Raw genomic sequence first — 27,567 nt, 5'->3', positions numbered from 1 at the left:
AGGGGCAGCAGCAGCAGAATGTGCTCAAAATAGAGTTTATTCTGATGGTAATTGTGAAGAGGGGCAGCAAATTTCCCCAGGAGCAGAAGGGTTCTGGAAATGGGCCCTGGGTGAGCTCAGGCAGGGGAGGGCAGTGTTTTATTGTTATTACCTGGACTGGATCCAAGCCTTTAATGGATGGGAGGATTTGCCAGTTTGGATGTGCTGGAAAGCTCGGCAGCGGAGCCATCCATCCATCCATCCATCCATCCATCCATCCATCCATCCATCCATCATCCATCCATCCATCCATCCATCCATCCATCCATCCATCCATCCATCATCCATCCATCCATCCATCCATCCATCCATCATCCATCCATCCATCATCCATCCATCCATCCATCCATCCATCCATCCATCCATCCATCATCCATCCATCCCTCATCCATCCATCCATCCATCCATCCATCCATCATCCATCCATCCATCATCCATCCATCCATCCATCCATCCATCCATCCATCCATCCATCATCCATCCATCCCTCATCCATCCATCCATCCATCCATCCATCCATCCATCCATCCATCATCCATCCATCCATCATCCATCCATCCATCCATCCATCCATCCATCCATCATCCATCCATCATCCATCCATCCATCCATCCATCCATCCATCCATCCATCCATCCATCATCCATCCATCCATCATCCATCCATCCATCCATCCATCCATCATCCATCCATCCATCCATCCATCCATCATCCATCCATCCATCATCCATCCATCATCCATCCATCCATCCATCCATCCATCATCCATCCATCATCCATCCATCCATCCATCCATCCATCCATCCATCATCCATCCATCCATCATCCATCCATCCATACATCCATCCATCCATCCATCCATCCATCCATCCATCCATCCATCCATCATCCATCCATCCCTCATCCATCCATCCATCATCCATCCATCCATCCATCCATCCATCCATCCATCCATCCATCCATCCATCCTCCATCCATCCATCCATCCATCCATCCATCCATCACCCCATCCATCCATCCATCCATCCATCCATCCATCCATCCATCCATCCATCCATCCATCATCCATCCATCATCCATCCATCCATCCATCCATCCATCCATCCATCCATCCATCCATCCTGGCTGCAGTGTCCCATGTCTCAGCAGTGCTTTTGGGACCTGCTCTACTGGAAGCTCAGGGTTTGCTTTGGTGGTGGTTTGGTGCAGACCATGGTCAGAGGTGCCAGGAGCTGCACATAAGTCTTGGATTTGGCACTGGTCCTAGAGAAGGAGACACAAGTAAGTGAGATCCTGCAAATGAGTGTTTGGATTATTGCTTTTGAGAAGATGGATGGAGGTGGGTTGGCTGCAGGAGCAGGATTTATCTTGGCAGTTCAGCAGCCTGCCCCAAGCCTTGCTGGTGTTGTGGTGTGGCCAGAAGGGCTCTGGATTTATGGATGACCTTAGGAAGCACAGGCAGTGCTGGGGGAGCTGGGGTGCTGCAGAGACAAGGCCACAGAGCCTTATCTGTGTCCAGCAGCTTCAAGCTCTGATTTTTAAAATGCCTCATGTATTTATTACCAAGAGCACTGGGCTCTTCTTCTAACATAAAATAGGCCTTAATTTGTAGATAATTCACTTGCATCCTGTGCTACTTATCCAAAGCCTCTCCCCACCTGGTGTTAGTGCATAAATGCAGAACAGATTTTTCCCCCCATTTTCTCTCCCTGCAGTAGCTCCAGCCATTTTAAATCTGTGAGCTGGAACTCCAGGGATCTTGCTCATCCTGATGGACCTAAAAGTGGAGCACACAGGGGACATTCTGGGAGTTTGGCCATGAGCCCAAGACCTTTAAAATAATGAACCAGATTCTTGGTTAGCTAAATTTCAGAGGTTTCCAATGTGTTAGGAAGTAACAAGATTTTTTCAGCTATCAGGTTTTAATTTTTTTAAAAATAAAAAATTAAAATTAACAGACCCACACTGTCCTGCATTGACATAACATACAAATAATTTAAACCATGCCACTTCCAGGAGAATCCTTTTGAAATAAAAGTAAATATGTAAGCAGTTTGTGGAGACACACATAAAGGTTTAGTTTCTTTAGAGTCTGTATTAGTGAATATGGCCAGGCATTTGTAAGTTGCTTTCTACACACACTCAATACCCATCCACCCCAAGAAAAGGCTGATTTTTACTACCTGATATATTTATAAGCTAAGAATATAAAAATTCTATAGGCTGTTACATGTTGCAGACACTCACAATGTTGTGTGAGCACAACATTGATTTGTGCTGATTTGCATTGATTGCAAATTTGATTTGCAGCCCCACACATTAGAAATGACCTGCCCGGGTGCTGGGGATGCCAGGGCAGTAAAGGTGACCCTCTGGGCATGCAGGGAGTGTTGAGCTGTGTGCAGCTCCAGAGACCCAAATCAGGGGATTTGGGCACCTGGGCTCTCAGGTGGCTCCTTTGGGCAGGGATGCTGCACATCCAGACAGAGCTGGCTGCTCCCAGATTCCCGGGGAGATGCTCACATCCACTCTGACTCACATCCATGGCATTTCATTGTTGGGTTGAAGACTGTCTAAAAATTCCCTGGCATTTCTCCAGAGAGAGTGCCAGCAGCCCTTAAACTCAACTCATTTCCTTCCCATCAAAGCACAGAGCTCATCAATAGCAATCTCAGCTCCAGCAGGGAACTCGGAGGTGGGTGGGATTTGCCACCCTCCACAGCCTGGTGGTAAATAGGTCATTACCAACACAACAGCAGGAATAAAGCACAGAGGGGCAATTTGGAGACAGAGAAATGATGGTCCTTTCCCTTTGGTAGCAGGTATTTTTGCTGGTGCCAGCAGAATGATTTAGGGAATTTTTGCTGGTTACTTTATGGAATCAATGAACAGCATCTTATTGTAGGTTTGTGTCTGGGGATTGACAAATGCTCAGGTGCTTTTTTACCTCTCTGCTTGCTTTTATTAACTAATGGGAGCTTAAAAGACAAGGTGAGGCCCAGGAGCTCCCTGCGGACTGGAGCTCTTACCAGCTCATTGGAGCCTTTTCCCAGCAAGTTGCTATCAGAGCCCTTTTTTTCCAGCAGGAATGTCACATATGATAGAGGGACTCAAAGGGGCCAGTTTTACCTTTAAAGTCTAGGTTTAATTTTTTTTTTCTGTTCAAAAAAATGTGTTTCGACAGTTTGTCACATCGGCTCAGCCTGCCACGTCGTGGGCAGTGAAGTGTTAGGAAGGAAGAGCAGAAAGTATTTTGATGAAGGATCAAGTCAACTCACTAATGTTTTTTGAACATCTCCTGTGTTGACCTTGGTCCACACAGACACCCCCCCACTCCTGCAGCTCTCCTGGCTCCTGGAGAGCTTCTGGAGGCGCTGAGGGAATTGCCAGGCAGGGCTTGGGGAGATGGCAGCAAAAGTTCTTGCAGGAGGTCTGTGCTTTGCAGCAGAGGCATTTGCCAGCTTCTCCTGAAGCCTCCATCCTGTGTTTATTTTGGAGCTGAGGAGGAGGGAAGGAGGGAGGGAGGCATCATCATCCTTTTGGTAGCTATGGAGAGTGGGGAGGGCAAAGTCTGTGGAGCACAAGAGCCCCCAGATCTCCACGCTCAGCTTCCAGAAAAGCCCAGCCCAATCCCTCCTGTTGGGCTTGTTTTTATCACCAGACAAACATTTAATTATTTTACCTTCACGCTGCTGCTGAATCAACTGAGAGAACTACAGAAGATAATGCACTTCTATTTTTATATCTTACACTAATGAAGCTCAGGCTGGAATTTTCCCCTGCATGATTGGCTGGAACAGGGGAGGAAAAATTCCGAGGGAGAGGAGGAGGGAGCGAGACACTCAGCATTTAGCAGCGAGCATGGCTGTGGTTGGAGCAAACCTGCAGCATTCCCAACAGCCCTGAAAGTGAGGAGAGCAGCATTTTATCCTCTGCAAGGATCACAGAGGGTGTTTCTCCATGGTGAGGGATGGATGGAAGCAGTGATATTCCAGGACTGTGCTGCTGGCTCTGCTTTCTTGGCAGGCTGAGCATCAGGGCTGGGCTGCCCCCAGCCCCCAGCGTGGGCTCACTTGCTCCCTGCAAAACATCCCCTGGGACTTGGCAGGAGCTGAGTGCTCCATCAAAAGTTCATTAATATGTTGAGCTGGAGCCACACGGCTGCTGGGAGCACCAGCACTGGGACAGGGTGGATGAGGCTACATCAGAGAGAGTGAAAAATGTGAGGGGATGTAGCACTGGTGGGAGGCAGGTGCTTAGGGCTGGCCTTAGGGTGGTGACACCTTAATCTGAAGGGGCACGATGGCAGTGATGGCCCCTGAGCTGGATGGGTGTCTGCAGAGCTCGGCTTACCCAGAGCTGCTGCTTGCAGCTCAGCATCAAGATGAAAATCCGGCCTAAAGTCTCCATATCTGATAAGAATTTCAGTGCCAGGCAGCAGAGATTTGGCCTCCCTGCTGGGAGTCAGCCTGGCAGGATTTGGATTGAGCTCTGCTGGGATCAGCTGTGGCATCTGGGCTGTGTGGAGCAGCCCCTGTGAGCTCCTTTTCGAGGTGAGAAACTGCTCCAGAACTGCTCAAGGCTCCTCAAAGAGTCAAATGAAAGGATTTGACATTTTCTTTCATAAAAAAAGAGAGGGAGTAATCAAGGCACAGTCGTGCATGGGTTTGTTAATTTGCTGAACCGCAGAGCTGTCAGTCAGTGGGAAATGAGACATTGGGTTTTATTTGGGAAACCTGAGGGGGGAAAGTCAAGTAGAAATCCCAAAGAAACAGCATTTACAAGGGTTTTCCAGCAGCTGATTTGAGCTGACCTGAAGGCCATGGGTCCTGAGCATTCTTGTGTGCATTTTGGGGGTGATGATGTTCAATATCTGCATCCTAGAGAAAGCAGCTGCAATATTTCAGTACCTGATGGCTGTGTCACAGGTCAGACTTCCTTTGAAGGGGACAAAGAGACTCTGATCCAGTGAGGAAAACCAGGAATGTGCTTGGAGAGTCACCCTCAGATCCCAGAAGGTCCCTGTAGAAATTTGTTCCCTTAAACAGTGCCCAAATGTGGAATGGTGCTTTACAGTGTCCATAAAAAAAGCTATTAATGAAATTAATCTGGGAGGGAAGGGCAGCACAGGAAGAAAGATGAAATATTACAGCCTAGGCATTGAGCAGATGAAAAGTGTAAATCCACTGGTGGTGCCTGGAAAGGCCCTGTTTGACCCCAGGGAATGTCACAGCTTCAGTCCAGCTGGACAGGCACCAGCAGCACCATCCCTGCCACAGCTCCTGTCCCACCCTGTGTGCAGATCCTGGTCAAGGATCCTTGTCAATGGAGCTGCCTTCAGCCCAGGGATTGCCTGTGGCGTCCATCAGCAGATTGGTGGCACAGCCTTGGGCAGGGCTTCAGGCTGCCAGGGAGGAGCAGTGTGGCCTGAGGGCAGCAGGAGGGAGAAAACAATAAACCACTGTAGTCCATTGGTGGGAAATAGGGACCTCCATGGAGGAGATTTAGGGAAACTACAGCCCAGGAAAGTGGGCACCATGATTCCCTGGGATCCTGAGGTTCATCATCTGATGCTGTTCGGCCTGAAGGGTCCCATGGCAGGTGATTCCAGATTTTTAGGTGAAGTTTTATCTCAAAAATACAAAAAGAGCTTTAGACATTGGGAACATTGTTGCCCAGAGAAGCTGTGGCTGTCCCTGGATCCCTGGGGATGTCCAAGACCAGGTTGGAGCACCCTGGGTGCTTGTGGAAAGTGTCCCTGCCCATGGCGTGAGGAAGATGAGCATTAAGGTCCCTTTCAAGCCAAACCATTCTTTGCAACCCTCCTTCCTTTGGTGACACAGACCAGCTGGGTGCTGCCACACTATTCCATCATTCTGTGAGGAGGAAAATTGGGAAAGGTAAATGGCACCAGGTTAGCATGGGAACCACTCCTGGGCACTGGGAAAAGCAAATGGCACCAGGTTAGCATGGGAACCAACTCCTGGGCACTGGGAAAGGTAAATGGCACCAGGTTAGCATGGGAACCAACTCCTGGGCACTGAGAAAAGCAAATGGTACTAGGTTAGCATGGGAACCACTCCTGGGCACTGAGAAAAGCAAATGGCACCAGGTTAGCATGGGAACTACTCCTGGGCACCAGGTTAGCACAGGAACCAATTCCTGGGCACTGAGAAAAGCAAATGGCACCAGGATAGCATGGGAACCAGCTCCTGGGCACTGGGAAAGGTAAATGGTACCAGGTTAGCATGGGAACCAACTCCTGGGCACTGGGAAAAGCAAATGGCACCAGGTTAGCATGGGAACCAACTCCTGGGCACTGAGAAAAGCAAATGGCACCAGGTTAGCATGGGAACCACTCCTGGGCACTGGGAAAGGTAAATGGCACCAGGTTAGCATGGGAACCACTCCTGGGCACCAGGTTAGCACAGGAACCAATTCCTGGGCACTGAGAAAAGCAAATGGCACCAGGTTAGCATGGGAACCAACTCCTGGACACTGGGAAAGGTAAATGGCACCAGGTTAGCATGGGAACCACTCCTGGGCACCAGGTTAGCACAGGAACCAACTCCTGGGCACTGAGAAAAGCAAATGGCACTAGGTTAGCATGGGAACCAACTCCTGGGCACTGGGAGGACAAGCCCTGGGAGCTGGGAAGGACAGCTGGGTCTGTGAGGGAAGCTGATGGCTGAGGCTTCCCTGGCTCACAGGAACAGTTTGTGCCTCCGGCCTTTTAAAAATTGAACCTTGAAAATCTGGAGGAAATAGTCTTTTTATCTGGTTAGTGTTTTGGACCTATAAAACTGGAAGTCATAATACCCTGTAAAACATTTGAGGCAATTTGGGAATATGGCATTCCTTATTAAACTCGGTGGGTTTTAGAGACTTCTTAGGTTTTCACAGTGGTGCAGGCTGTGACCTCTATAATGTTCAACAGGATCCTTGAAAAATTGAGACCAATTTAACAAGAATAGCTGCTGCCTTGGTGCTCCAGCTCTTCCATTTCTTTCCTGCCTGGAGTTAAGTTCATAATGGTTTAGCAGAACCTTTTTAGTTGCTAAAAAGATTATTGTGGTCTGAGCATAGGGGACTGCTTTGTGACAGATATTTTAGCAGAACCATTTGTCCATGGCTGGAATACCAAAGTGAAATGTCACAAGTACAATATTTTGAAGGTCAGAAATCATAACTCTTTGCATATTTTCAAGGTTATTTTTGGCCAGTGTAACAAAATATATTGTTATTTGGGAGTTTGAGGGAATACAAACCTCTGTGGATAAAGAGGAGACCTGGCAGCTGTTTACAGCTGATGTTTCCTGATGTCTGGGGGGTGGCAGAATTTGTACCAGACCTAGAGAGAAGTCCCAAAATGCAGCAGCAGGGATGGTTTTCTGTAGCTGGAATTTTACTCTGTGTCTGAAAATCCAAAACCCCTAATAGTTTAAACATCAGAATTCTGTGGCACTGGGATGTTTCCTCCTCTGGGATGCCAGGCTTGTATTTTATCTCCTTTTTTCTTCATTCCTGAATGAACTTTGCCCAGCTTGCTGCAGCAGGCAGAGGATGTTGGTGCTGTGCTCTCTGCAGGTGGGATGCTCTGTGCCCTGCAGTCTTTCCTGGAATTCTGCTCCCAAATCTCTGAGTGTTTACAGGGTGAGCCAGCATCCCTTCTATGTAGCTGTCTGTGGCCCTTGGGAAGAGCAGGCAGAATAAATATTCCTGTGTTTCCTTCACACACCAAATTCCCTGAGGTGGCACAAGCATGTGGCTGCATTTCTCCTGCAGGAAGCTCACATGAGCTCTCAGAGGCTGCAGGACATTGCCACAGGAGCTTTGGGTCTTTAACCTTCCTCTGATTGATGAATATTTTGTTGCTGTTTCATGAAGATGTGAGGTTTTTTAGGGATCCCATAGCACCTCCCCTTTTCCATGTTGCTTTCTGAGGAGTCTGAGCTGAGAATTTTTTGCTCCAAGACTTTTTTCCTCCTGATGCCCTGCAAAGCTTGACCTAGAGCTGAGGCTGGACAGAGCTAAAGAATAAAGTAGGGATTTATTAAGAGGCTTCAATAGATCCAGCTTGGGCAGCACAACCCAAAATGGTCCCAAAATCCCCAACCAGTCACGGGATCTCTCACTTTGATCAGTTCTGCTCCATTTGCATGTTGGAGTTCATTGTCCAATTCCAGCTTTAGGTTATCAAGTCCCATCCTTCTTGTCTTTCTCTTGTTTGTGCTCTTGGGCTGAGATTTGGATCATTTGTCCTTGGTCCCCAGCTGGAGCAGGAATTGTTTTGTCTCCCTGCTCTGTGCACAGAGCTCACCATCCCCTCATATGAAGCCCAGACCCACACGCTAAAGCAGCACAGAATGTGAAAAACAGAAAAGCTAAACCTGAGGCATCACTCCAAACCCTCCATCCCTGAGGCTGGTCCCTTGCAGAGGCTGAGAGTGAGCAGCCTTCACCCTCTAGTAGTGGCTGCTCAGGGCTGGTGTGTGTTTAGAACACAGAAATGAGGAGAAAGATGTGAGAAGGGAGAGTGATTTCACTCAGGTCTGGCTGTGTTATCCCAAAGCTGTTCCAGGAATGCCACAGGGCTGCCCACAGAAGGACACAGGTAGGAAATGCAATGGAAACTGCAATGGAAATGCAGAAAGTGCTCACCTTATCTCTCAGTTAAGATCCCATCCTCTCCTGACATCCACAATCCTGGTGTCAGGGTTTGGGAGGAAGCATCAAAGGAGTGCCTGGGCTGAAGCCCGTGGGGGCAGAGAGGCTTTCCTGGGAGGAGGGGCTCTGCCAGCATGGGGAGGGATGGATGCTGCTGCACACCCCAGGGTCTTCCTTTTCAATTGTTAACTCATGGGGGCTGTGGGATCATCCACATGCTCTGGGGCGGCACTCCCAGCTTGGCCCAGCGAGCTGAGCTTTGTTTGGAAGCAGGGATTGATTGAATGGTGTCTATTCAAATTGACCAGCCAAGGAAAACCTGTGACCAGGTTGTGTGGGGGAGAGGGGGCTGAGCATGGTGAGCTGCTCTGGGGTGAAATGTTCTTCCACTGTGTGACATGCTGCACCCTGTGAGATCCTGTGTGATGGGAAATGGGAAAGATCAATCCAAGGTTGCAGGGAGCCCTGGCCAGGCTGCTGTTCCTCCCTGGTGGAAGATGTGCCCTCCCAGCCTGGCTGGTGCTCACCACAACACCAACATTTTGGCTGGTTTACCATCCACCTGCACATCTCCTTGGCCTTCTGTCTCCCAGCTGGATTTGAGCACGGTTTCCTCTCAGTTTAATAATTTGTGAGGCTGCTCTGCTCCTCTCCAGGCTTGTGGCTGATGTCTGTGGCTGCTGCAGGGAGAGGCAATGTGTCAGCAGCACAGCTCTGAGAGGGTAGGTCTGGATGGCACAGAGCTTTTGGAGGTGTATGCACCCTTTCTTTGGGCCCTCAGTGGATTCTGTGCCAAACTCTCAAGCAGTGAATGGAGGCTGAGTGAGGAATTGCTGTTGTGGGACCTTCATCCCACTCATTGTCCTTCAGAACCAAGGCACACACAGAGACACAAAAAATCTTCTATTAGTGTTTGCAAACTACTGCAGACAGGAGCTCACAAGCTCAGAGCAAATCTCTGTTGCTAATTTTCCAGAGGCACCTCTGAAAAAAACAGAATTTCACTCAGGACATTAAAAAAAAACACTCGAAAAAGCCAAAATAAAGGAAAGTCCCTCCAGCTTTCAGTTCCAGAATTACCCTGATGTATCAGCTGCCCACGGTTTCTCTGCAGAATGTCCCTTGGGTCCTGAGTCTGGAATTCTTTCCAGCACTGAGCATGGGGAGTGGAGGAAAGCAGGGAAAGCTCCTTTTCATCCAGAGCTGTGCCCCAGGAGGCTGAGCATCCCCACAGCTCCAGGCATGGCTCTGGTGCCTTCCCATGGGCACCATCCCAGCTGCCAGCTGGGCTGCAAAGGTTGGCATCTGTAAGGGCTCCAGTTTAAAAATAACAGAGAGAAATCTCCCTTCTGCAAGGCCCAAATAAAAAGAGGATGGTTGAGGTAACAGTGATTTAAAAACTCCTGGTACTGCCTGGGGCACTGCAGGGAGGGAATTGCAGGGCCATGACAGCTTTCCCATGGACACCAGGTGCTTTCCTTGTTGTCCAGCTGGGGGAACCCAGTTCTCAGTTTCATTTTTCTTTAGGTTTTCTTCAGTTTCTGTATTTTTCTTTAGAATTCTTAGGCTCACTCTGTGCTTGTCAGCCCCACTGCACAGGGTTTGCAGTGGGGAAAAAAAAAGTTTAGGAGGGTATGGGAGAATGTTGTGTTGAGCTTAATTTCTGTTAAACATTCGAGGTGCTGGAGGACTTTCTGTGCTGGTTGAAGCAAGGAATTTAGGATGAGATGATGTGAAGTGCTCGGAAGCTGAAAATGCAGGGTGGGTAGCAGCTCATGTATCTGTGACCTGCTGAGCTGTGTACTGTACTTGTCTTCTGTACAGTACTGTGTGCTGTATGTCCCTTCTTTTGGAGAAATTTGGTGGATTTTGGGGTTGGAATTGTGGCTAAGTAATGCCAAGTGATGCTTTGCAGCCCTGAGGGAGGCCAGACACAGGCACAGGGCTGCTGCCTCATGGCTGGGATGTTCTCTGTGAGCCTGGAAAATCTGAGGGAGGGATGGATGGATGGATGGATGGATGGATGGATGGATGGATGGGGGATGGATGGATGGATGGATGGATGGATGGATGGATGGATGGATGGATGGATGGATGGATGATGGATGGATGGTGGATGGATGGATGGATGGATGGATGGATGGATGGATGGATGGATGGATGATGGATGGACGGATGGATGATGGATGGATGATGGATGGATGGATGGATGGATGGATGGATGATGGATGGATGATGGATGGATGATGGATGGATGGATGGATGGATGATGGATGGATGGATGGATGGATGGATGGATGGATGGATGGATGGATGATGGATGGATGGATGGATGGATGGATGGGGGATGGATGGATGGATGGATGGATGGATGGATGGATGGATGATGGATGGATGGATGGATGGATGGATGGATGGATGATGGATGGATGGATGGATGATGGATGGATGGATGGATGATGGATGGATGGATGGATGGATGATGGATGGATGGATGGATGGATGGATGGATGATGGATGGACGGATGGATGATGGATGGATGATGGATGGATGGATGGATGGATGGATGGATGGATGGATGGATGGATGGATGGACAGATGGATGGATGGACTGATGGATGGATGGATGGATGACTCTGTGAGTGTTTTCACCCAGGTGGAGGAAGCATTGCACACACCTTGATGGCCTTGGCAATGAGGAGGTGGTGGAGGCCCCTTCGGATCCTGCACAGTGACATTTCCAGAGCAGCCTCGCACTGCAAACTCCCGGTTCTGTCCGAAGCAAGTTCCTGCATGCTGGCACCATTTGCATGCACCAGGATAAATCTGCCTTGCCAGGAAAGCTCTGACACAAAAGCACTGCAGCTCCCAGTGCAGGACAATGCTCAGATCAAAGCTGCTGGAGAGAGCACCTAGGAACAGCAGTGAGGGGAGATGAGGGGAGAGCTGAGCTGGCAGCACACACGGAGCTGCAGCCCCAGCTTGGGGGGCTCACACTGTGTCTGCCCAACACAGGGGGCTTGGAGGGGGGCAGAGCATCCAATCTGGCCAAATGAAAGGCATTAACTCCTGGAGGGAAGGATCAGGGGGTGTTCCATCTCTTACCCAGGAGGTTTGCAGTGGAGGCTGACAGACATGTTTGGTAGCTCTGAGAGGCACTGGAGCAGCAGTAATGGTTGAGGCAGAGCTGAGGAGCTGCAGGGAAGGGCTGTGGGCATGTGGCTGGTTTTGCTGTGCTGCTTCTCAGTATTCTCTCCCCAAGCATGTCCCTTGTCTCCTTGAGCTCAGTTTTGGTGGCATTCAGTGTTCCCAGGTTAGACACCAGAGCAAGAGTCACTCCTGGAGACTGGCAGGCCTAGAGCTTCCCATATTTCCAGGTGTTCCAGAGCTGCAGGAGCCTGGGCACAGCAGCACTCCAGTGGGTTCCAGGAGGGAAGGGATTCTCTCAGGAGGCAGATCCTCAGATCTGTGCTGGGGACCCAGAGCAGCTGTGCTGTGTCAGGTCACTGGATCTGAGCGCTGCTGAGGCCACTGACGGCGCCTGCAGCTCCTCACATGGTGTTCCTCTGCTTTAACCTCTGCCTGCCTGGCCCCAGCCTTCCCTGGGCAGCTCCTGGCCTCACTCGCAGCAGCTCCATCTGGGCTGAGAGCTCTGGGGGTGAGACACGGCTCTGGCTCCAAGGGTGGCAGGGGAGAGGCCAGAGCAGGGTGCTAATGCCCCTGTGCTCATGCAGGCTTGGCTCTGGCAGGCAGAACTGCACACCCACACCGACTGAGCAGTTCACAGGAGTTTTTGGGTTCTCTCTGTGATAAAGGCATAGAAAGTCCATAAGTCCCACTTTGTATAAGGAATTATGGCCTGAAGCAGCTGGAATCAGATCATGGCATTGTGTGTGGGCTGTACCTGCACCTCTGCATGTACAGGGCTGGTAGTGCATGGCTCTGGCCCTTGGGGCTCTGTGCATGTTTATTATATTTCCTGGAATTTTTTTGGCTTGGATACTCACAAAGTGCCTGGGAATTATCCAAGTATAGTCATATCTTGTTGCAAATTTGGATGACATGTCTACTTTCTTCGTTCCCCTTAATTCTTGACCTCCCTTGTTATTCTTCCCTTTACCAGGCATCCTGCAGGAGTAGGTAACCCAATCCTACCCTGGCACAAGAAGACCCAGTCCTGATCTCATTCACTCTCCTAAAACCCAACAATTAAATCTACTGGATGTAACATATTGACAGTGATTTCCCAGCTCCACTGGTGCTTTCTGGATTCCCATCTGCCTGAAACTGGACGGAGAACTGTTAATTCAGGCAACAGCAATTTGGGCTTGATGGGGATGTACTGACCTTAAGCCTTCATTAATACAATTAGTGCCCTTGGTTTGAGGAGGGCTCTGTGCACTTGGACTGTGTGACATGAAAGCTCTGAGTCCCTCTGACCTGAGGTGGAGCAGCGGGCACGGGGGCATGGCAGATGCTCTGTGCTGTCAAAAAGTTGTTTTTCCAGAAGCTGAGTCTCTCTTGTTGTAGGTTTCCCATTCAGTTGGGCTTTGGAGACCAGCCTTGGTTTAGCATTTCTGTTCCTCACTGTTTGTGTCTTTTTTGGGCCCTTGGCTTATGTAAGGGGAGAGCGAGTCACTGCACAAACATCAGCCTGTGAAGGAAACTTTCTGGAGCTTTTAGCACAAGGCACAAATGTTTTTCCCCAGAGTTTGGAGGGTATTTTGAGGAGGGATTTGAGCTTGATGGAGATGCCAGAGAAGGTTTGAAAGTATAGAAAATGTTTTCATCTTCCCTTAGGTGCAAAAATGACTGTTTATTCAGGATGAGAAAAACTCCTGCGGGTGGATTGCTAGAAAATGATCTGAAGGGCTGGAGAAACTTGGCAATGGGGATCTTTTTCAGCTTGATTGCTTTAATGGCTTGATGAAATTCAATTTTCTTAATGTGGATACTCCTGGAGAAGATGAGCTTGCCCACATAACTTGCTCTGGTGAACCTGAACCTCCCTTTCTTTCTCTTAGAATCCAGAGGTGTGTGGGTTGATTCTCACTCCACAGCTGTGCTGAGCTGTGGCATGGCTGTGCTGTGCTGTGAGAGAGGAGGATCTGCAGAGTGGGAAGCAGTCCTGGAGTGGGAGGAGGTGTTTGGAGGGGGGATTATTTGGGAAGCCACCACACTTCTGCAGGGACATGCTCAGGGCTGGTTCCCTGGCCCTTCTTCAGGATTTGACACAAGCCATGTGCATCCTTATTCAGAGAAAGGGAAAAGGGTTAAAAATGTCATATCTGGCTCCTCCTTCCCAGTGAAGTGTTTGTAGGTGCAGGGGAGGTGGTTGCCCTCAGCAGGGCGGGCTCTGCTATTTCACATGATGGAAAAGCCAAAATTCTTTCTCTCCCAGTAAGTGGAGGAGAGGAGAATGTGCCTTGACCTGGTGAGCACCTGGCCTTGCCTTCCTCAGGAGCTGGCTCAGCAAAGTGCAGGCAAATCCTGCTTTATTTCTGGTCTTGTTGGCTGGAGGAAGCTGGGATCTTGTTCTGCTTCTGAAATACCTTCCTCACTACTGTGCTGAGATTTGGGTTTAATTTTACCCAGATGGTGAAAGTGGACTATTTAGAGAGGCGGTTGAAGCCTTAAACGTTCCTGCAGAGGAGGATGTGGAACATTCCCAGGGTTCCAGCTGAGCAGGCAGCAGGGCTGATGAGGTCCCTGGCAGTGCAGGGCAGCAGGGGGAGGCTGCTGCAGCTCCAGCCATGCCCAGGACACAGCCTGGCCCCTACAGGGGTCAAAGGCTGGCAGGAGCCAGGAAAAAGCAAGGTGTGATTCAAGGATGGATTAGGAAACAGATTTCCAGGAGAGATGAATGCCCTGTGGCAAACAGTGGGGCAGCCTCAGTGGGACTGTGTTGTGGTGTTTGTGAGGGTCCCCAGGATGAGGTGAGAGATGAGAATTGACTCCAAGTTCTCAGAAGGCTGATATATTATATTATATTATATTATATTATATTATATTATATTATATTATATTATATTATATTATATTATATTATATTATATTATATTATATTATATTATATTATATTATATTATATTATATTATATTATATTAATAATATTAATAATATCAATCATATCATATTCTAAAACTATACTAAAGAAAGAGAAAGGATCCATCAGAAGGCTAAAACAAGAATGAATAATAAAAACCCATGACTGGCCAGAGAGTCCAACACAGCTGGACTGGAATTGGTCATTAATTAAGAACAATTCACATGGACCCAATCAAAGATGCACCTGCCACATTCCAAAGCAGCAAAACAAGAGAGAAGTGATCAGATAATATCATTTACAGTTCTCTTCTGAGGCTTTCTCAGGAGAAAAAATCCTGGCAAAGGGATTTTTCAGAAAATGTCATGGGGACAGGACTGGGCAGACTGATGGGCAGCATTGCACAGGAGTGGAATTCCACGGGGACAAGGACAGGGCAATGAAGGATGTGTCTGTGCAGGTGAGCACAGAGAGCCTTGGCTGGGTGCTGGTGGAGCAGGAGCTGCTCTGTGAGTGCTCTGAGGACAGAGCTGCTGAGCAGAACTGCTTCAGGGCAAGCAACCAGCAGCTGTGGGATGATCCCAGCACCATCCAGGCTCTTAGGAGGAGTGTCTGGTCCAGAGGAACAGAGGCTTGGGAGTGGGGATCCCTCCAGGGAGGGGGTGTTTGGGACCCTCCAGAGCAGCCTGGTCACTGCCATGGCTCAGCCTGCTGCTGACAGCAGTTTGTGCCACAGGCTTTCAGCTGGGCAAGGTTCATTGATAATTATTGATAACTATTTGCAGTGAGTGCCTGGGGCTGGGCACATGCCTGAGCTTTTTTCATACACTCTCAGCTTAACCTGTTTTGCTTCACTTTGATTCCTACCAGAGTCCTAAATTGTGTTTGTTAAAACATCAGGAAAATGGAGCTTGTGCTCCACAGGCTCTGACCCTCACAGTAACTGGTCCTGATGTTACAGAATCCCAGAAGGATTTGGATTGGAAGGGACCTTAAAGTCCATCCAGTGCCACCCTTTGCCATGGGCAGAGACACCTCCCACCATCCCAGGCTGCCCCAAGCCCTGTCCAGCCTGGCCTTGGGCACTGCCAGGGATCCAGGGGCAGCCACAGCTGCTCTGGGCACCCTGTGCCTCACCACTCACAGGGAAGAATTTCTTCTCAATATTCCCTTTAAACCAAATTTCCTTCAGCTTAAAGCCATTCTCCCTTGTCCCACCACCACAGATCCTTGCAATATCCACGTTTTTAGAAGTTTTCCCAACTTGCACTGAGCAGAGGGACGTCAGAGCCTCCATCAGAGCCAATCTGGCTGCAGCACGTCCCCAGCTCTGGCTGTTGCTGCTCTTGCCCACGTTCACTCCAGCATGGGGAGCTCTGTGGTGCTAACGAGTGTTGCTGGGTTCCCATGGCAACCCTTGCGCTAATTAACGCACAGTAGCCAGGGAAAAAAAATCTGTCCTTGCTGATGAATTAATTTGACAGGATTGATCTGGGGGGAAGAGTTGGGAATGGCCACTCCAAAGGTGTGTGTGGGGAGGGAGCTCATTCACATAACACAAACCTGTGTTACTCTGACCTTGCAGCTTTCAGACTGAAACCTTGCTCACCATTTGGAAAGGGTTTGTGTTTTGGAAGGAATAAAATTATCCTGACAAATGTCTAAGAGCATAACTCAAGCAGTTACGCTTTTTTGTTCCTTTTTTTTTCCCCTTGTTATGGCATTTTTAACTCGGGTTGTTTTTGGTGTTTAAAAGATTAAATAAAGCCCAAGTCAATTTTAGAAGTTAAATGCTTGAAAGAATCAGAAGATGCACATTTAAAGACTACATTATTTTATGTCAGGAAAAAACCTCCAGTTCCTGAGGACTCCTCCCAAATTACAGCTCCTTCTGCTGGCTCCAGTTGCCCTGGTAGCTGTTAGAGATGGGCCCAAGGGGAAACCATGGATCCAGCCTGGTGTTCTGAGATGCAGAGGACATTTCCCCTTCCCAGCATGGTCCTGGTGGTGGAATGGTGGCCTTGGAAGTGAATCAGGAGTGGGAAAGCAGCCCCTGAGTGCTGGGGATGAGTCACAGACTGGGCTCCCATCAGCGGTGACAATTAAACTCCTTCAGTGCATTGTGCACAAAGCACTGGGCTAAGTCACAGTGTCCTGGCAAAATTCTCCCTTGGGTAATTGTGCTCAGACCTGCTGAATGCTCTGCTCCTGCAGTTTTAATGAGCTGGAGCTGTGGCTCACCAGCTCCTGCGTGGTGATGGCCACGACCTGACAAACCTTGGTGAGACTTGTGATCCACAGCTGCCTGCCTCGGTCCTGTGTGCCTGCAGCAATTACCTGCAGCCAAAAGGAGCCCTGGGAAATAATGACTGTGCTTCAGGGCTCTTAATGAGATTTCCAAACTCTCTGCTGCCTTCAGCACCAAGAGGTCCTGGAGTCTCAGCTGCTGGCACTTGGAGGGGGTCAGACATTGGCAGGTGGGGAACTGAGGGTTTTTCCCTGGGGCTGTGGCTCCAGGATGGAGTGGGTTACACTGGGGCTGCTGCAGGAGAATTTGGGGTGCCATCAGCAGGAAGAGCTTTGGTTTTGGCTGATTGGTTATGGGTTTGGCTGCTCTGGTGCATGTCCCTGGCTGGAGAGCAGGGACTGAGTGGGATCCCTAGATCTGCCATCCCTAGAAGCTCTGAGGAATCCTCCTTTCCCCACATGTGCAGCAGAACTAACAGGGTAAGGACTGAAGGAGGTTCTCCCATGAGACTTCATCCTCTCCTGGTCTCTGGGCACTGCAGGCTTGTGCCTTTCCTTGTGCCAGACCTGTGCCCCCCAGGGAAGTGTGTCCCTAGGTCCTGTGCCAGGTGACAGCGTGCACAGGTCCCCTTGGGTAGCCACATGTGCCCCCAGCCTGTGCACACCTGAGACAGCAGCTTTGGATGGACTCAGGAGCTCCTGGAAAATGTGTTCCCAGTGTCCAGAGCTCACAGAAAAGCAGGTGCTTTTATTTTCTCTTTCCATCCCCTTGTGAAACAGGAATGCTGAATCCAGGAAAATTTTCCTTTCCCCTGGGTAGCTGCTGCTCCCTGAGCACACCTGTGCCAAAGCCTTCATTCAGCAGATTCAGCGCCTAATCTGGATTTCAATTCCTCCCGCTCTAAGTGCAAAAATTATTCCCAGTTCTTCCTCTGAGTGACCCCAGGGGCTTTGTCCAGTGCAACAGTGTTCTAAGCTGGCACTGGTGATAATGTAGACACCTTTATTGCAATATCCTCTGGCATTTATATCTAGTCTTACTTAATTAAGGCTATTTTGGGCACTAAAGTGCTTTGAAACATTGACAAATGTCCTCTGGATTTACTGGCTGGTGATTTGAGTTAAAAGTTGTTTGAGGAGCTACATTTCCAAGGAGTGTAATAAATAACAGGGATGGGATTATTTTTGCCTTTTTAAGGAGACAAAGAGGATGTGTCCAAGTACTTGGGTACTTTTTGGGACAAGTGAATTCCAGGAAGGGTGGGAAAAGGTGAGGTTGAACACCCAAAAAGCCACAGGCACAAAAAGAAGGGAGGATTTGAAGGAATTGCCTCAAGTTTTTGGCAGCACTGTGCTCCTTCCAGGAGGGAGGCTGGGGCTGCTGGGGTGGGTGGATGCAGAGCTCTCATGGCTCAGAGAGTTCTGGTTCCTGGTGCAGAGAGGGGCTCTCCCCTGGCTCTTCTCCCTCCAGCCCTCCTGGACTGCTTTGGGAAAATTCCTTAATTGATTTTATATTTCTCACCTTGATGATCCTCTGTTTGAAATCCTTTGTTGGTGTTTTCCTTTCAGATGGTTAAAATGGAGCCTTTCTCCATTTCAGACTCCCAGCTCTCCCCATTATACATATCTAATACCTCTCTGGAACCATTGAAGCTGTGTTAGCAGGCTCTGAAATGGGAGTTTAGCTGAGCTTTTAACGGGTTTAATCTTTTCCTGGGTATTAATCCTTGCAGAACCTCTGATAAAATTTGTTGCTTTTTCTCTGAATGCCTCCCACGCTGTCGATATCTGTCTGGAATGAGTTGCTTGGTGCAGAACAAGCCATGGAGGAGGGAATGTTGCAGCCTCCCATGGATCTTGCTCTCATTTCAGTGCATTCCCAGCTCCTCTCTGACTCCCTGCCTCTGCTGCTCCTGTGATTCCTGGCCCTGGGAGCATCTCTCCCATTGAATTTGGGGTTGGAATGAGTTTCCTTCCTGTTTATCAGCTGTTTCTCAGCTCTCAGATGCATTCCCAAGGTTTGCCTGTTTGATATCAGCAGAGAATGTCAGGGAGAGCATCACCTCTTCCACACTGCCATGGACATGGAAAGCTATCAAAGACCACAGCAAATGTTGGCTTTGGTTTCTGCACTTGTTTTTTATTGCTTTGTGCTGCATCACAGGATCCTAAACCTGTGTGACAGCAGACTCAGGCTGTGATCCAGGTTATCAAAGACTGCAGCTGAACTGGAGGGGAAATTATCCTTTTTTCCATCATGTTGGTGTGGAAACCATGCCATCTCCTGTGGGGTAACAGCAGACTTGGGACAGCCTCTCCCACCTGTGCCAGCTCCAGGAAACACAGGATGTGAGCCAGGAAACCAACCCAAATAAACCCAAGGAAGAAACTCTCCATGCTTTTGGGATCTCCAGGTTCTGCCTGACTCCAGCTATTACAGATGAAACAGGAAGGAGAAGGGGTTTGTCCATCATGCCTGACCATGCAGGCACTGGCCCCATTGCCCATCCCACCCCTGTTGCCACTGGCCACATCTCCAGTTTCTCTTTTCCAAAGTTCTTCCTTCAGATGCACACCCTGGCTGCCCCAGCTGTGCAGTTCCAGGGAGGCAGCTCCTTTCTTGAGCAGCACTGACCATAAAAATGATTGTGCAAATTTGTGAGAGTAGGAGAATTTATTGTTTCCATGGTATTGCTGGAGGAGAGAAGAGCACTGAGGAGTGAGGTGTGGAATAGCAACAGAAACCTGGGAGACACAGATCACATTCTATCTTCCCTGTTTCTTTTCTTCTGAGTGGGTCATAAAACAAAAGCAAATGAGGCAATTGGAACTCCCTGTCCACTTTCCTGGGGCTTGTTTAAATGAGGATTTACTTCTACTAAAAGCTCCTTAGAGCCACTTAATTCTTCCAGGTGAAGTAAATATCTAGGCCAGTAGTAAAAATTCCTTACAGATGTCTTCAGGAGGGTACTTAGCAAGCACTTTCCTGGAGAGAACATCTTGGATGCCTTCAAAGAGCAGAATCAGTTCTTAATGATGGTACATTTGAGAGTGAGGCAGGACTTGGCATAGCCTTGGGAATATTTGGAAATTGCTCCAGTGATAGAGAGAGGAGTGAAATGGGCTGCAGAGCAGTGAGGGTACATGCTCTGATTTTCAGCAATTAGTCAAAATAGCTAAAGTTTTATTTCAGAGATCTGGGTATATTTCACTATCAGTTAATGTAATCTCCTGTGGTACTGCATTGCAAAATCTCTGTGAATTCCCTGGGTGGATCCCTTTGCCATGCTTGTCCCATCCATGGTGTGGTTGGTATGACCTGGACACCCCATGGAACATCTGAGGGAAGCTCACACACTCAGCTTCTGCTATTAACTGAAAAAAAAAAAAAAAATCACACTGAGAAGAGCTGGAGATTTCCCATTAGGTCAGAATCTCCCACCTTTGTTATTTGGTCTCTTCTGTGGGTATTCCTGTCCTAGAAGTACCAATCCTTTAAGGCATCCTTTCCCAATGTTCTGCATTGGGAAAACCGGTGTCTGAAAGGAATAATAATTATAGACTGGATATAATTGAGTGTAGACTGCTTGCCAGGCAGATAATATATGGAATAGCTGAGGCTGAGCCTGAGTGGATCCTTGGATGGGAATTCCTTGGACTCAGCCTTGACAGCTCCATTTGGGCACGTTTCAATGCAGACCCAAGCTCTGTGTGCTCTCACATCTCTCTGTACCTGTGTGTGCCAACCTCCTGGATTGCCATTCATGCTTTACTCCAGTTTTGCTGTAGGAATGGAAAGCAGCACTGAAATTGTCCATCAGCCACCAGGGTTGGGTGTTCCTTGAGGGAAGAGCCTGAGGTGTTTGATGGACATGGGCTCCCAGGAGCTCCCATGGACTTTGGTGTCACTCCCCAGTAAGGACAAAGCCTCACACGAGGCTGGCTGTGCTCATCTGGGTGCAGGAGGGAAATCCCAGCCTCTCCCTGCCCTGTCCAAGCAGGGAACAGCAGGAACCTCTTGCAATTTGGGCAGTCTGGGGGATGGATCAGATGCTCCAGCCCAGGAATGCATCACCTCCATCCAAGAGCTTCTCCTGGAGGCTCCTTTCCACCAGAGGCTTTGGAGGTGTGACTGAGAGGGAAGTTGGTTGCATTTCTTCAGAATAGGAGCCCAGCTGTCCCTGAGGCTCCTGGATCATTTCTGAGCTGAAGCCAGAGCAGCACTTGCATTTACCCTGCTCCTTTCTGGCACCCCATGGTGTGGTGGCATCTGGTCAAAGGTTGGGTTTGATGACCTTGGAGTGGTTTTCCAGCCTTAATGATTTGGTAACTCTGTGACTGTGAATGCTCCTGGGTCCAGGGCTATCCAGCTGCTGTGAGTGACCAATTTACTGCCAGTGGTTATCCCAGACATGCAGGAGGAGAGAGCCCAGGGCAGGCGGAGCTCTGCACAGGGAGCCAGGGAGGATGAGCAGAGCCCTGCTGTTCTCATGGAAACCACTGCAGGTTCTGTAGAGCAGGCAGTGGGACAGGCCAGGGAAAGGACAGATCTTCCACAACAGCACAGCCAGGGATGAGCTCCACATGGGCTCTGCTGCTGCCAGTTCTTCTGGGGTGAATCACGGCCCAGAGGAGCTGCTTCCCACCCAGAGGCTGCTGGGCGTTTTATACACACTCCATTTGCCTTTCCCTCAGCTTGGACAGTTGAGTTTTTTCAGATTTGGGGTTTTTTAAGCTGAGGTGTTTTGAAGGTAACATGTTGGTTCACCTCTGGAGTTGCCATTTGCCTTCTCTGTAGCAGGTTGTGATTAGTGATTAATTGCACAGGACATGTTGTGACTCCAGCCCGTGTCCCGGGGTGCTTGTCGCAGCAATGATGCACTGGGTGATTACTCACTCCCCTTAACCTGACAGCTGTATTTCTTCCCCTGACTGCTTAATGACCTTGGCCAGGTACGTGCCTTGTGTTTTGTTGGAGGGCGTTGGGGATGTGCAAATTTTTCTTTCCCTTGCGTGACCTTCCTCCTGCCTGGGTAAGAGAAGGGAACTGTTCCATGAACAGATGGAGCGTTATTTCTAGAGGAAGGTGGATAACACAGGAAATTATTCATTCAAAACCCCTTCAGACAACTCAGATGTTTGCCCCGAGAGAGTGTTGCAAATCCTAGTGCAAATACCTGCTCACACAAACTGTCCAAGTACCTTGAAAATTGCTTGTGAATGTGGAAGTCATCCAGTCCCAGAGCAGAACAGTGCTGGGGACTTAATTGAGCCATTAAGGAAATTAGGAATAAGCAGGATTTTAAGCAGTAGTTACAGAAGAGATATTTTGCAAGCCATGTGTAGGCAGGTTAGACTAAAAAAGGTTGTCAAGTCATAGCAGGTAAAAAAGCATAGTGTGCAAACCAATCTGGGGATAGATAATTCACTGCTAAAAGCAGCAAGGTTTGCTGCAAGTGGTGCTTGGCTCTTGTTATTCCTTAATGAATCCAATCTATTAGCCAGGGAAAACATCATGTTGTCTTGAAAAACAAATCATATTTGGATGCCTCTTCCCCTGCATTTGTACCATTTTAACACGAGCACACTAATTATGCTGTGGAGATGATTTTGTTATGGCAGAAATGGAGCTGAGTTTGCAGCTGTAACTGTGGAGCTCTGGAGTGCTGGAATAGGTACATGGGGAGAGATGCCTTTTAATTCCATTGCCTCTCTCTTTAGTATTTGTATCCCTGTGCTTCAGAGTGTTTCTGCTCCCTTGGGTGCAGAGGCAAAGGCCCAGTGTGGGGGCCCAGCAGCCTCCAGGCTCCCAGGGATGCCACAGGAATGGTTTGAGGAATCGTGTCCACAGCCCAGTTTCTACACAGATGGCAATGGGCTCACAAATTCCCAGGCTTCCTGACATGTTTCCCAATGCACAGGGAGCTGCATGAGTCATATTGCTCCAGCTCTGGTCCTTTTGGATGGAAATTATACTTTTAAATACATTCTGTGATTACATGCAGGGCGATGGGCTCCTTTGGAGGAGCTGGAATTTGAGCCATTAAGTTGAGTGGCTGCCATTACATCCTGTGTTTGCCAACAGATAATACACAGACATACTTCATCTGTGACAGCTCTGCCCTCTAGACTTTGAATAGAATTATCTTGGTGCAGAGCTGATCTCTCCAGCACCATCCAGGTGCAGCAGGCAGCAAATGTGGCCCCTGATGAGGTGAAGTGGGACAGGGAAGGGACAACTCTTGCTTGTGTCCTGTGCAGCATGACCTGGAGAGAGGGGAAGGGGACAATTACACAGTGGATGATGTTGTCTTATATTTCAAGAGTTCTATTATCATTACAGTGCAAGGATTCCATATCACCAGAGTTTTGTACCTCCTCTAAGCACTGGTCCTTGTCCTTGCAGCAGCCCTCTGACTCCAGATGCCATCAATCCACTCTTTTATACCACCGTTCTTATTGGCTACAGGTGTGGCCTGTTAACATCAGGCCTGCTCCTAATCTTTAGTAATTGGTTCAGCTGCAACTCTTTAGGGGATAAGATTACATTCTATACCACCTTCATTCACCTATACTGTGTCCCCCTACAGGATGAGGTGACACTGATGTGTCCTGGTGGAGTCCCTGCCCATCCCAGCCTCTCTCAGGGTGTGGGGCTGTGCAGCAGCTGTGGGGCTGGCAGATGGGAATGCTCGTGGCTGTTCTCACTGTGCCTGCATTGCTGCTGGCTCCTGAGCAGCCCAGGGGGCTGGGGGGGAACTCCGGGGTCAGAATGTGGTGATGGCTTGGAAAAACCCCTGATCTGACCTTACCATCCTGTGGCAGTGCCATCCAAGCCCAGCTGAGGCAGGAGGCTGTAGCCAGTGGCTGCCTTGAGTTACTCCCACTGAAGGGACATCTTGGACATGGCAGTTGTCCATGAAAAGTGAGAAGCCATCAGCCATGATCCCATTCATGGCCAGGCTGAGCTGAGCAAAGCAGCTTAGAGGTGGAAGGCTGCACATCCATCCCTGTGCTAATCTGGCCAGTCCCTGTAAGAGGCTCAGAACAATCCCATGCCTCTAACGAGCACCCAGTCATTACTGTGATGTGCTGAGATCCCCAGGACGAGGTGAGAAATGAAAATTCGACTCCATGTTCTCAGAAGGCTGATATATTATTATATTATATCATACTATATTATATAATATCATACTATATTATATTCTAAAACTACTCTAAAGAAAAAAATACATTAGAAGGCTATAAAAGAAAAAATAATAAAAAACCCGTGATTGACCAGAGTCCCAACACAGCTGGACTGAGATAGTAATTAAATTAAAACACCTCACACATTAGATAAACACTTCTCCAAATCACATTCCAAAACAACAAAACAGGGAGAAGCTGAAGCTTCCCAGCTTCCCAGGAATAGAAATCCTGGCAAAAGGATTTTTCATAAAATATCACAGTGACAATTCCCTTCCTGTAACGGCAGCCTTCCCAGCCAGCACTGTCCCCTCAGCTTTTAGGAGGCAATAGTGATGGGAATAAGAGCGTGGTGTCAGCTGGATTGTCACTGTTGGAAGCCAGGGACAGAGGTGGGGTGTGACAGAGCCCTGCAGTGCCACCCCTGTGCTCTCCATTGCCCCAGGTGCCCCTGTAAGAGGCTCAGATGATCCCATGGCAATCTGCAGGACAATCCCGTGCCTGTAACGAGCACCCAGTCATTACTGTGGTGTGTGAGGTCCCCAGGACGAGGGGAGAAATGAAAATTTGGCTCCATGTTCTCAATGGCCCTGCAGTGCCACCCCTGTGCTCTCCATTGCCCCAGGTGCCCCAGCAGGAGGGCAGGGTTTGCTCTGGGAGTGCTCAGGGCTCTCCAGCTCATGGGCCAGAGTGTCCTGGGAGAGCCAGAGGATGCCACAGCTTTGGCTCAACAAGAGGCTCAAGGGAGAAGCTGCTTTGCTCAAGTCCTGCCTGTTTGCCCTCTCAGAGCTGGGGATGGAGGGTGAGATGTGGTTGGTGTGAGGACCTGAGCTGTGCCTGGCTGGGTTTGCTGTGCCCTTACTGCTCATCCCTGTGCTCCCTCAGGATGCCCATGGCTGCTTTTTGGTCCACGTGCTGGAATCCTGGAAATCTGAGGATGACTTGTGGTTTTGTTGGAATAATTCTCATGAATATCATCATTTTGGTGGCAAAAAGCTTTGTCTGGCCATTTCTCATTCTGGGTGCTCATCCTGTCTTTTCCTTTTGCTACTGGAAGAGGAATTAATGGGATTTTTCACTGGGTGGCTTTGTTTTGCTGGATGGGCTCTGCTTCCCCCTGGCTTGGGAGGAAAGGCTCTCACTGCCCCTGCAGTCACCCAAAAGTGCTGATTCCTGGGGCCAGGTGTTGCTTCTCCAGCCATTGCTCCTTTTGTGCTTCCTTTAATTAAATTTCTGTGAGCTCAGGGTCTGTAAAACGTTTGTAGATGTCATTGCCCTCCTCTGCCAACAATCCCCCCCTGGACTTTGTTAGATGGGAGCTGCAGGGACTTACCCTGAGAAGCCAGGAGATGAGAACAGCAAATAAGGAGCCCAGGTGGTGAATTTAATCAGTGTAATACATTCATCTGGACTTTAATCCAGCCTGGGCATTGATTTGCACTAATAACAGCCACTACTTTTTAAGTTCCAAGTTCTCAGTACTAAAAATATCCTTTTTTTAATATTACCATGTTGGCCTCTTACTGCAATACCAATATATGCATTATTGAGGATTCCTGGGGATGTGTTTCATACATTGTGGTCCAAATGACACAGTCCAGGCCTCTGCTTCATTATCAAATGGGGTTTTAGAGCACATGGCAGTGACTCAGTCACAAAGGGGCTCTTGCAGCTGCTTCCCTGTTCCTGGCCATCCAGGAGAGATGTTCCTGGTTTGTATTCCTAGTCCTGCATTTGAATTCATCTCCTCCCATGATTTTTAAACCTGGCCAGCTGTGTCAGCTTTTAGAGGACAGAGCATCCACACAGAGTTTAGTGAGTTCTGCTCCTGCCCCTTTATTTCCCTGGGAGCTGCTGGCTCTGGGTGAGGGAAGTGGCTGCTCTGGTGCCCCTGGTGTCTCTGTGCCATCCCTCCTGGCTTAGCTGTGTGTCACCAGCTTTGCCTGGGAGCTGGGACACAGATCCCACGTCTGGGATGAGCAGATCCATGTGTTGTTCCCTTTGTGGGGAGCTGTGTTAAATAATTCAATCCCCTGGGAGTCATTTGTGTGATTTTCTCCTTAGTTCCTTTCTGCTTTGGAAAATTCCATGTCCAGAGTAACAGGTGATGTTCATTTTAACTTAAATATCCTTTCAAAGGAGGGTTACTCTTGCTTTCCTCAGAGCAATGACAATTTAATCTCCTCTCCTTGCAAACACCATTTAGTCAGATGAACTCAGTTTTCCCACAGTGTGCTCCATGGCAGGGAAGTTGTTTGCTTTCCAGTTTGAATGAGTACAGGCTTTTGGGGTAAAATGAGCCTGGATTTGGCATTCCTGACACTTCCAGTCAAGTCTTGGTCATCCCTGGAGGGGTTTTGAGTCTGTGGATTGGCTGCACCACGGGCATAGGGGTGCTCAGGATGGTGTCTGTGCTGTTTGTCCATGCTGTGTCCCTCAGCCCTGTGCTCAGCATTCCCCAGCAGCATCTTGTCCTTCTCTGTACATTCCCAGAGCTGAATTTAGAGCTATTTAGTAATATATTTATTTAATAATATTCTGTTTGCTTATCTGCCTTACTCTGCCCCTTGGGTGACAGAGAGAGTGCCAGGTCCCTCCTGGTTGTTCATGGTGCCTCAGTGTTACTGGGCCCAGTCCTTGCTGGGCTGCTCCTGGGGTCTCTGTGCTCGAGGTGACCCCGAGTGTTGCAAAGTCTCTTTTTCCCAGCCCTGAGATTGAAGAAGGAGTCAGGATTCTTTGGCTGTTGTTTATTCTCTGTTATCTATAACATTCTTTTTCTGACCCTCTGAGGTCTGTCCGTGGCACACTGACTGCCCCAGAGGTGGTGTTATCTTTTTATACTTAAAACTCCATGTACTTTATTTACAATAATTTTCCAATATCTATCACCTGTGTTAGACAGTCTGTCTCTACTCTAAACCAATCCAGAAGTGCCACCTTCACACAGAAGATGGAGGCTACGGAGAAGAAAGAAGATAGACAAGGCACACCCAAATCCCTCCATCTTGGCTTCTGAACCCCTGTTCTAAAATCCCCAAAATTCTACTTTTCTACCTTGTGACAAGCTAACTATCATTCTACTTAAACTCTCTGCCTTGTAAATCTTCACACAAAATTGATAATTTTCTCCATGGGTTAAAATGAAAGGCTCAGGTGTTTTTGACTCTGTGCCAAGGTCTCTGAGCCCCCAGCCAGGGGCTTGAGCCCTCCAGGGCACCCAGAGGGAAGTCCTGAGTTCCAACAGGGCTTTGTGGGACTGGGAGCACACCTTGGGATTGAATCCTGACTGCTCCCCACCCCCAGGCAGCATCCACTGAGGCTGGGCTGGATGTAAATCAGAGCTCCAGCCCCCTGCTCAGGAGGGATTTCAGAACATCT

The 27,567-nt window shown here is 48.8% G+C and overlaps 1 protein-coding gene across 12 annotated transcripts in view; it reads left to right on the top strand.

The window, feature by feature from the left end:
• ARHGEF9 (Cdc42 guanine nucleotide exchange factor 9) overlaps nucleotides 1-27,567 on the top strand; it is a 172,039-nt gene that overhangs the window by 73,400 nt on the left and 71,072 nt on the right. Inside the window, exon 1 of one of the 12 annotated variants that reach the window (XM_058032787.1) lies at nucleotides 11,364-11,476. The exons of 10 other annotated variants lie outside the window; for them this stretch is intronic. In XM_058032787.1, the coding sequence (XP_057888770.1) occupies nucleotides 11,390-11,476 (87 nt within the window). In that variant the 5' untranslated portion in view covers nucleotides 11,364-11,389. Of the gene's footprint in view, nucleotides 1-11,363; nucleotides 11,489-27,567 lie in introns of those variants that run through there. One more of the 12 variants, XM_058032788.1, reaches the window with a different exon arrangement.

This window comes from Melospiza georgiana, chromosome 12 (assembly GCF_028018845.1).
Source record: "Melospiza georgiana isolate bMelGeo1 chromosome 12, bMelGeo1.pri, whole genome shotgun sequence".
Classification (NCBI taxonomy): Eukaryota; Metazoa; Chordata; class Aves; order Passeriformes; family Passerellidae; genus Melospiza; species Melospiza georgiana.
The sequence above is the reverse complement of the archived record's forward strand: the minus strand, read 5'-3'. Positions and strand labels throughout refer to the sequence as shown.